This window comes from Schistocerca nitens, chromosome 8, assembly GCF_023898315.1.
Source record: "Schistocerca nitens isolate TAMUIC-IGC-003100 chromosome 8, iqSchNite1.1, whole genome shotgun sequence".
NCBI lineage: Eukaryota > Metazoa > Arthropoda > Insecta > Orthoptera > Acrididae > Schistocerca > Schistocerca nitens.
In genome coordinates, this window is record NC_064621.1 from 380,952,890 (window position 1) to 380,963,666 (window position 10,777).

The following is a 10,777-nucleotide window of genomic DNA, read 5'->3' on the forward strand; positions in this document are numbered from 1 at the left end:
CATGGGCTGTCTGCTACAGCGACACCAGGTGTATACATTTCTCCTGCCACCAGGCAAGCTACGAATTTGGTAAATTTCAACATTTTTATGGTAGTTGCAGCGTTTCTTAGCAGCTAAAATTTCGAGATTGAGTTTCTTTCGGTGTGTTCTTCCCATTTAAAAAATTTCGGGGCAGGCTTCGACATGTCGGACTGGACAGTTCCGTTGTTAGTTGAGGATTTCAGGAAAAAATTTCTCCAATTAATCTAGTACATAACAAACAAAATTCTTTGTGGATATATTTCTGTTATGTATCTGGTACCGCCAAGTTGGTCAGATTTACTAAAGATTTGAACTACCTATCTCTCCGTATTTATTTCTGCAGGGCCATGACACGACTTCAGTTGCCATGTGTTGGGCTCTTCTTCTTCTGGGACACCATCAGAACGTCCAGGTATTTTCGCATATCAAATAAACAGTGGAAGCAGAATTACTGCACTCACACTGCTACTATCGTTTACCTCTGCTCATTATTATTATTATTAATATTATTATTACTATCTATTTCAGGATAAACTTTACTCAGAACTGCACGATATATTCGGACATGACAAAGATCGCCTTCCAACGTTGCAAGATCTTAACAGTATGAAATACCTCGAGATGGTCATCAAGGAGACGCTACGCCTATATCCTAGTGTGCCGTTTATCGGGAGGAAGGTCACCAAAGATATCGAAATAGGTACGTCACTTCCAAATTGTTTCTCTATTTTAGATACAGATAACATAACGTACCGAGTATATACGATGGGAAAGGGGCCCTAGTAGCCTTTGTAAGTAGTCGTGGGATGTGTAACGAATTAGTAAGAGAATCCTTAGCTCTCCGCCATAAGGGTTCGATAAAAATTATGTGGCAGTAGGGGACATAAAGAGAGGGTGACTCAAGCCGAGTAAACAGACTGGTTGTGAAAGAAAATGGAAAGTGGGAAAGCTGGTGAAATAAGTAGCTGTGTACTTCCATTCTTTAAGGGACTATTGTAAGAAAGTGAAAAATATAAGCTGCATGGCAACTACCAAGCATACCACAAAACAGTAAAGTGCGCTGTAACCAACTACGTCACCCTTCGCTCCTGATATATAAAGCATACATTAAAAGGACGATCTTTTCTGAAGGTATATGAGGTTATCAAACACTTTCTGTTTGAGGACGTTGCTGTGGCTTATAGGAAACGTAGCGCGACTCCGATGCTGGTATATAAACACCGACTTGTAGGCAGGGGTTAGTGTGGCATTCGTGTCTTTCCGGCGTGCGTGCGGTAGATGCGGAAACGTGAACTCCATGGTGAAGTTATTACCAAAGGCGTCCAAACAGGCCCAAAGTGCTATTATTCTTTGCTTGGCTGCCGAAGGACGAGCACAGGTAGACATCCTTCAGAGAATGAAGAATGTGTATGGGGCAGAATGCCTCTCGAAAACCATTGTTGTCGAATGGTGCGCCAAGTTCTGCGTTGTTTCATGATAACGCTCGTCCCCATATCGCAAATTTCATGAAGCAGAAGTTATGCCACCTCAAGTGGGAGACACTAGAACACCCGCCATTCAGTCGGGATCTCTCCCCATGCGATTATCATGCTTTCAGTCCCTTAACAAAGGCCTCGGAGGATCGATTCCTTTGGGACAGGGACGTGCAGCAGGCAGTTACGGACTTCTTCGTGCAGCAGCACACAGCATTTTACCAAATGAGTTTCTTCAACATGTTGCGTCGGCATGATGATTGCCTCAATGGTCACGGCGAGTTTCCTTGTTGACATGACGATTCAGGACTGCACGGCCTTCGGACAGAAATTTTTTACCGTTACTTATACACGGTGACAGATAAAATCCGGAGGTTGTTGAGGGATATTTTCTGTATTTTGGTACAAATGACCTGCTGTCTGCGATTGCTCTTTACAAAGTCATTGGATTTTGTTTGATTTCTTACCGCAATAATCATTTTAAATGCGTTTCCCTGATAAATCTGCATAAAAGTGCAAAAGTCTTCAGTATGCGCTGTTGTCTTGTCTGGAAAGGAACTTCTTCAGTCTGCTGATGGCAGTTGCTGTTGTCAACCGTAATTCCCACTTTACCCTTTGCCCTCAAGTCTGCATTCGGTACTGCTCGGTTCTGTCTCAGTTTTGTTCTATTGGCAGTGTTAGTTGTGCGTTAACACTGACACAGTGCAGTACGGATAGGTTTACTAATGAAGGGGTGGCTCATACGCACTGTTTCGGCGTAAAGTCAAGTGCCGGCACGACGGGAAAGAACGTCAGAGCAGAGGGGGCTATGAGACGAAGACAGCCAATAGTACGCTGACCGACCCCTCTCTAGGACAACAACGAGACAGAAGAGGACATAAGCGCCTCGCCGCCTGGCCGCGGCCCAGTTGAAGATTGGCCGCTCTACGAACTCAACAGCAGGGCTTAGAAACTGTATAATTCCACTTGTATTAGGCGTTGTTGTACTAATGAGACTTCTGATTTGTCTGTCGCCATTTGCTTGTGACACACCACTGTAAATTCCCAAAATTAAATATTGTCATTTATCTTACTGTAATAAAAATTCATTAATACGATTTGCTTGAATTGTTTTCTAGCGCTCCGAGAAAGCAGGTTTCCTAAGCACCCCATATTCGACGAGCAGGCAGGATACAGACGGTACGAGGTTCTCCTCACTCGGCTTCGGATAGGCAACAGTCCTATGACGCATGGCTTCCTGCGCCGGCGAGAGCACCCTCCAATGTGTGGTGCTTGTGGCATCCAGGTCACTGTGTGCCACGTTTTATTGGATTGCGTTTTATTTTCTGACCAGCGGGCCGCGCCTGACTTGACGGTTTATTTGCCATCTCTTTTAGGAAATACTCAAACGAATGTGGTTGAAGTTTTAAAGTTCTGTGACTTTTCCATTGTTTTTACCAAGATTTTAGGGAGAGAGTCTTAATTTGGACAGAGGATGACTGGCTCGCCCACATTTTACACAAGTGGCCAGCCAATGACAATTTCCTGTGGCATTCTTGGCGCTCCTTTCTCGTTTTCCTTACGTTATATTTTCTTGTACAGAATTTTGCAGATTTTCCCGCTTTCTTTGCATGTATGCTTCCATTTTATTAAATTTGTCCACATTCGTTTCCTTTTAATGTGTGTGAGGGCGCTGATGACCTCGACGTTGAGCGCCCGTAAGCCCCAAAACACACACACACACACACACACACACACACACACACACACACATACAAAATGCGCATCACGTATGAGTTCATCACAAAATAACGATGCTATTCTGAACTGTTACCTCAGCGATGGTAGTCATGTCACAGAACTTCTGCATCCCCAACTTCTACAATCATCTTTAAACCTACCCATACTGCTAAGTATCGCTGTTGAAGTGCAACTAATACCGCCAAGAGAAATTAGCACGACAATATTTTGTAGCGTTTTCGCTAAGAAATGTGTAGTGCTGCAAGTCACTGCAAGATTAGGTCAAAAACATCAGTATCAGTCACAGAATACTTGTATAACGTGCTTTCAGATGACACTGCCGGACTTCAGCGGAGATCAGACAAAAATCCAGTAAGTAAATATCACAAACCAATGGCTTTTGCAACTAACTGCTTTTAAATCTGGAAGCAACCGGAAATTGTAAAAGGGTTCGTTTGGAAATCACTGTCGAAGTTTAAAATTAATAAAACAAAATGAGTATAATAAACTAAATGCGTGTATATTAGCAGATGCAAAGATGGATCTGAAATACCTTAAGTGTACAGGGGTTGCACAAAAATATGGAAACACCAAAAACACAACACATTACCAAGCCCAATAAGTTGTAGGAAACCCGCTGGCATTCAAAACAGTCGTCTCGCAATTAATAAATACGGGTCTTGTATGGTTTTCAAGGGAATCTTATATCATCCTTCTATCAAAATTATGACAAGTAGAAAGAACGATGATGGTGATAGATACTTTTCGCGCACCCTTCTAGATCACATAGACTCAGTAACAATGAGATCTGGTGACTGTTGTGGCTAGAGGAGAGACGGCAGTTCATCCCAGTGCTCGAAAAACCAGACCTGGCCGATGCAGGCTGTAAACAGTCGGCATGTCCTATTGCAAAACAGCATCGCCATTGGAAAACAAACATTGTAAAACAGGGTGCAACTTTATCAGCCAAAATGTTCACAAGTCCTTGGCAGTAATGACACCTTGCAGACTAACCATGGGGTCCATGGAATACCACGATATGGCTGCCCAAATCATAACCGATTCCCCGCCGTGTTTCACTCTTGGGACGCAAACTTGGCCAGAAGTTGGAAACAGTATGAAACATACGATAAAATGATTTTCTTTCTGTGCTCCCCAATCCAGGTTTTATGGTTTCGGCACCAAGTTTTGCTATTACTGACATTTGCATCGCTGATGTGTGGTTTTGTAATTCTAGCTCACCCTGCAATTTCCCGCTTATGAAGCTGCCTTCGTGTTGTTTTGGTGCTGACAGTGGTCAAGAGTGTGACATTCAGTCCCGAAATGACTTTTGCTCCTGTAGTTATCTCATTTTTTGTTCAAAAATGGTTCAAATGGCTCTGAGCATTATAGGACTTAACATCTATGGTCATCAGTCCCCTAGAACTTAGAACTACTTAAACCTAACTAACCTAAGGACAACACACAACACGAAGTCATCACGAGGCAGAGAAAATCCCTGACCCCGCCGGGAATCGAACCCGGGAACCCGGGTGCGGGTCATTTTTAGTTACAATTATCTTCATGTTTAGGTCAACACACACTTTCTTACGCGTTGGGACTTAGCGAATGATGCTTTCCCTGTATGCGGTATAAATCTTCGATACGGCGCCTCTTGAGTTAGCAAATACATCGGCTCCCTCGGTTACGTCAGCACCAACTATCTGCTCACTTCAGAATTCGCTTAGTTCCGAAATAACGCACTCACAGCTACACAGAACACAGTTCTGACAACGACTGCCACCTGCGACGTATTCAGGACACTGCACAGGTGCAGTTCGTAGTCAAATACAACAGCTTAACCTGCAGGTTTGGCTGGCATCCACATGCATGTTCAAGCGCGCATTTCTCGCTGTGTTTCCATACTTTTGTCCAACGCCTGTGCATGAGATATGTTAAAAAAATACCAGGATTATGTGTTTCTTTTTGTGGTAAGAATTTTGTTGATTCACCCATATCAATCTTACTTCCTTCAAAATCGTCCAGATTAGATATTATAGACTTATTGTAGCTTCTTTTCTAATTCTCGAACTCTTCTGGAACTCGATCTTTGGATTAGCTTTCAGCTCCTTCAGGAATAGGTTTTTAATATTGTCGATGCTTGTGAAACAACGGTCTTTTCAAGTTTTCTTTAGTTTAAGAAACTGGTAAAAATCACACGACTGGCGATTATGGAGGATGGGACGTCATTACGGTATTATTTTTCGCCAAAAATTCACTTTCGCGCAACGAAGTTTGACCATGTGAGTTATTGCCATGAGTACTTTCACTTCAGATCCGACCATTTTTTGGACTGCTGCATGAGAAAGATGTTGCTTCTTAATGATCGTTCTTGTGTCAGGGACTCATGCTGCACTATCGAAGAACACAGTGAGCATAACCTTCGCATTTTACCGCACAACGAGCTTTTCTGGTTTTCGTGATACATAACGCTTTCACTGGTCCAATTAGACTTAGTTTCGGCGCCATATCAGTATATTCATGTTCCTCTCCTGTTATGATACATTTCGGTTGTTCTCCATATGGCGACTCCTAGACAACTGGCAGTAGCAAAAGTTATCGTTCGAAATTCAACAATTTAAAAAAAAAATTCTGTTTCAAGTTTCATAACAAAAAGGCCAAAAGAATTCATGGCATGAGTGAGCTGATATATCAACGACTTCTCTGATTGTGATTGACGATCTTCTCAGCCATTTCTTTCCTTTTTTTCACAATTTCATCAGGTGACGCTGGGACGTCCAGGGCGCTAGTGATCTTCAGCGTCTTCACAGCCTTTTTCTAAACGCTTTTATCACTCACAAACCCTTGTTTTACTCATGACAGACGCATCTCAACCAATATTAAACATTTCTGAAACACAGCTACTCTTTATTCCGTCCGTACAACAATATTTAATACAAGTTCTTTGACACAATTTTAGACAATAAATAATCTCCAATACTATAAAAACACGTGTAAACACGTAAACGTAGGCTTCCGCGGCCGTTGTCACAGTCAATAAAATTCTACTGGGTTTGAGGCCGCATTGTCATCTACAAAATTCCGACGTTTCGGCGACTGTTGCAAGGCGCCTTCCTCAGGCGCCGAAACCTCGTAATTTTGTAGATGACAGTGCGGTCTCAAACCTAGAAGAATTTTATGGAACACTTGCAAACAGTTTGGCAGCTCTCAATGCAGTAAATTTTCTATATGCCTAACTCGATGTAGACACTTAAGAAAAGATCTCTCGCGAATCGGACTGATACAGCTTGCCAAACTGCAATGTCCCCTCTTTGAACACACCTCGCAAAATTCATATTCTGTTGATGAAAATCGCGTACAATGAAATTTTTCGTTCATGATGAGTAAGGTAAAAGTAGTACAGAACCGAGTATGATTCGTAGTCGTCTCCTGAGAAGGACTGCTACGTAAGTGGTGTGTTTTTGTGTGTTTCTGCAGGCGGCTACGCTGTGCCGGAGGGCGCCATGCTGAACCTGCACATCTACCACGCCCACCGTGACCCCGACCACTGGCCGGACCCGGACAGCTTCAACCCGGACAACTTCCTGCCGGAGAGGGTGCAGGGCAGGCACCCTTACGCTTACGTGCCCTTCAGTGCCGGGCCACGCAACTGTATAGGTAAGGCACACACTAACTCGCCGTCCTCGCTGGGTCAGTTGGGCTTATCCAAGATAACCACAAAAAAATCACCCAACTTTAATAGTATATTATAACTGTTTAATTTATAACGAATCATACATCGAACTGAAGGTAAACTAACCTAGTTTTTGTTACGAATAATCAATGTGTGCACTTTTAATTATACAGCACACATCCGACCTAAAATCAAATTCTTCCCACTTTGTGATAGAACAGACCGAGGGTACCCTTATACTCCTTTAAAGTATTCGGTGCCATGCTTTTGCGTATCGTGAAAAAGTCTTGTTGTAATATCAATTTTACGAAATTTACAGAAAAACTAATTACCGGTAGTTCATTTGTGTAACTGTCAGAAAATAATCACCTAGAAATATTAGTGTTAAAATAAGTTCAGTCATTAAATGGAAAATTAATTGTCAAAATTCTATTATTTCATAGAACGTGAAAATTAATGTTTTGGTTAGGTTTCTGGCTAACTGATGCAGTAAAAGTTACAGTCACTTTCAGGAGTTTGTTTCTATAAAAACTTAAAACAGATTCACTGTAATTAATTCTATAATTACGACTTCTAGAACTTTCTGCCATGAATAAACTATTATTTCGATCATTTGGTCAAAACGAGGTTATTACGTAAAATTTGAACCTCAAAATCTATTACCTCATTATGTAAAGTACTCCAAAACATGTTAGCATCAAAATTCCTGTTATAACTAGCGAGATAATAGTTATTTTGCATCAAGTATTGTCAGTCAACCAGGATTCGGTACTAAATTTGAAAAGCGATTTAAAAATTACACTTGTTGTAGTCAGTCATTTATTAGACTGTCGTCAAAACTGAACTATAATTTCTTATGAATCGACCGATTTTAATTGTACCTCAATTAATGTGACTGTTGAACAACACATTCAGAGAACTTGTATTGTTACGAAACTATGTAAGCAGTGAGCCTAAGAGTTCGGGAGTGAAAGTAGAGGGGCAATAGGGTGGCATTAGGGTGGCAGTAATGTTGCAGTAGGGTGGCAGTAGGGTGACAGTAGGGTGGCAGCTGCTTCCAGTTAGTTCGACTGCAGGATCTGTAAGGCCAGTTTCTTTGAGCTGAGCATTGTACAAATTTTCTGGTACAATATAAACATTAACGCAAAGAACAAACTATGTGTTGGGGTAAGTTATCCAGTATCATCGGCTTTTTACATTAACGCTGGGATTTCTGCAGTGAAGCAATTAATATCATGCAGCCCAATTAATATTGAATCGATGGAGAAAAGTCGTCGAAGCCCACAAGATAAGTTCACGCTCCAGGGTACGCAGATTCGTAATCTACGGGTAAGCCAATCGGACATTTTTAACTAGAACCTGGAAAAAACAGTGTGTTAGAACTTTGGTTAACAAATCTGGAATAAAGGAAGTAATAGTCTCTTAAATTCTGTCTCTCGACTCTGGCATATCATTTGGTGGTGGCGGAACGTAGACACGATCTTTTATAAAGCCCCAAAGGAAAAAATCGCGTGGCGTGAGGCCAGTGAACAGGATTTCCGTCGTACTGACCATTACAGCCAGTCCAGTGGTCAGGGGCTTAAACGTTCTTCCTGGTCTCATGCTTGATCTGAGTTCAGTTTTTGACAGGTTATCCACTGGGCCATTTTACCACTGAATCTGAAGGGGTGCGATGGGGAGTTTCCCTTGTGTATATAATTGCTCACAAGAATCGTAATATACTGCGTACTTCAACTTTGGAGTTCATTTCCAGTTGCCGCGCCATTTCACTTCCATACTGTGATGCGCTTGTTATCGGACCGTTGCAGGAAACCCAGAACACGTACTACTCCCTTCTTTCGGTAGTAGGTAACTCTTTTTGCTCAACGGCCTTAGCGTGAGACGACATCTGTAAATTACTTTTGGTAGTCTCCTCGTAAGTATGGCAGAAACTGAAAATGACATTCGTAAAAAAAGTACTACACACCGTGCCTCTTTGAGTTCACGTCGCTGTTTGTATTTTGCAGGGCAGCGTTTCGCCATCCTTGAAGAGAAGACAGTGCTGTCGCAGATCCTGCGCAACTACCACGTGCAAACCTTGGATACCCCAGAGGACACCAAGGTCGCCATAGAACTCATCCTGAAGCCTGTTGAAGGGATAATGGTACGCCTGACGCCGAGGTAGCAACGAGAGAAGCTGCTCGTAATTACCTCCTTCTCGAGGCACACTTTTCAAAAGCCTTGAATAAACATTCTTAGTTCCTATGACTTCGTAATACAGGCGTTACCACCACCTCAGCAGACACCGTGGTACTGCATCGTGTAGTGCATCCCTACGTAAGCTGCACAGGGCGTCTATGCTCAACCGCTGGTCCTCCACCCTTCGCTCCACATATTCTGGAACTTTACTGAACTGTTCAGACCATCATGTTTCACACAACATTCTTATGATGTCAGTAAGAGGTTTCTGTAGACGGCAGAATGTTTCATGGGCAGTTGCCGAACTGTAATATACGGTGTCTCTGCACCCCACCGACAGAACTTCGTAGACTATCGAGGACTCGTTACATTTTCATTATGATTGATTTTGTTTATCATTCCAGTTACCGTTACTGCTACAGATATATTTTCATGGCAGTGAAAAATCCTGTAATACGGAATGAATAAGATATAGAGGGCGAGTCACGTAAGACATAACTTCCCTTTTATTTCGTGAACAGTTCCAGATATCAAAACGATGTTTTCAGCAAATGGTAGTGCGCTAACGGGCAGCTACTTCGGCATTTGATCAAAAGTCTTAACTCCTCTATCGATCGAAATACTGAACCACATGCTTTTCATAATAGCATTCAGTAGCTCTTAGAAAGACCATTACCGAGATATAGCGCTTGTTAGTGTTGGCGTTGCAACCTTTCGGAAAAGAATCCTAGAAACGCACTAAAATTGGAAAGCAATGCGGCCAGAGTCCGCCAAGCAGAGCGCTTACGCCAGATTTCATCGTTACATATGGCGAGACAGGCGTACGCTTCTAAGATGAAAACTCATACATAAAGGGTCAGCTATAATTTATGTGTGTGTATCTACGGCATGTGCTAGTTTCTGGAGCACCAGATGGATCTTAAGAAAACTATTCACAACATGTGTACGTTTCCAGCTTTTTGTGGAAACAACTACGATTGCGTCAGACTGGTGTGCATTTAAGCCTTCGCGGTTGCTGCTTGCTTGCTGAAGCCGAAACAGAAACTACGGTCGTTCAAACTTATAAACAGCCCCATTCACAGGAAAAAGAAACTACTGTTTAAACTTTCTTACATTTGAAAATAACAAAAATAATGCCTGACCTGTCTTTGCCTGGAGGCGCCTGAATACTCCTTAAAGGTAAAACACGGACTACCGGACAGATGTGTCTATAGATACTACACGAAATTGTAATTACGCGAAATACAGTTTAAATATAGTAAACATTTTATCCGGACTGACTGACGACATGTCTCTGCAAACCAAATACGTTCATCAAAGTCCGTCCCCCGTAGCTGAGTGGTCAGCGCGACAGAATGTCAAGTTGCGGGCCCGGGTTCGATTGCCTCCTGGATCGGAGATTTTCTCTGCTGAGGGAGTGGTTGATGTGTTGTCCTAATCATCATCATTTCATCCCCATCGACACACAAGTCGCCGAAGTGGCGTCAAATCGAAAGGCTTGCACCCGTTGAACGGGCTATCCGACGGGAGGCCCAAGTCACACCACATTTACATTTGTTACTTTTCTTTTTTAAAAAAAGTGGTTTTACACTTTGCTTAAGCATGTGCTCCAGTTGTTTACAATTGACTAAAAGGCGCATCTGCAATCGCCGTTTTATGAGAGATGAACGGATGAAAGAACATTGGATGATATGCCGCTGCACGCTGTGGAGAT

At 42.5% G+C, this 10,777-nt stretch overlaps 1 protein-coding gene across 1 annotated transcript in view; it reads left to right on the plus strand.

Moving 5' to 3' along the window:
• Nucleotides 1-9,129, plus strand: part of LOC126198783 (cytochrome P450 4C1-like) — a 94,349-nt gene extending 85,220 nt beyond the window's left edge. Inside the window, exons 9-12 of the mRNA XM_049935349.1 lie at nt 365-433; nt 550-721; nt 6,690-6,869; nt 8,892-9,129. Of these exons, the coding sequence (XP_049791306.1) occupies nt 365-433; nt 550-721; nt 6,690-6,869; nt 8,892-9,049 (579 nt within the window). The 3' untranslated portion in view covers nt 9,050-9,129. The remainder of the gene's footprint in view (nt 1-364; nt 434-549; nt 722-6,689; nt 6,870-8,891) is intronic.
• Nucleotides 9,130-10,777: the final 1,648 nt, after the last annotated feature.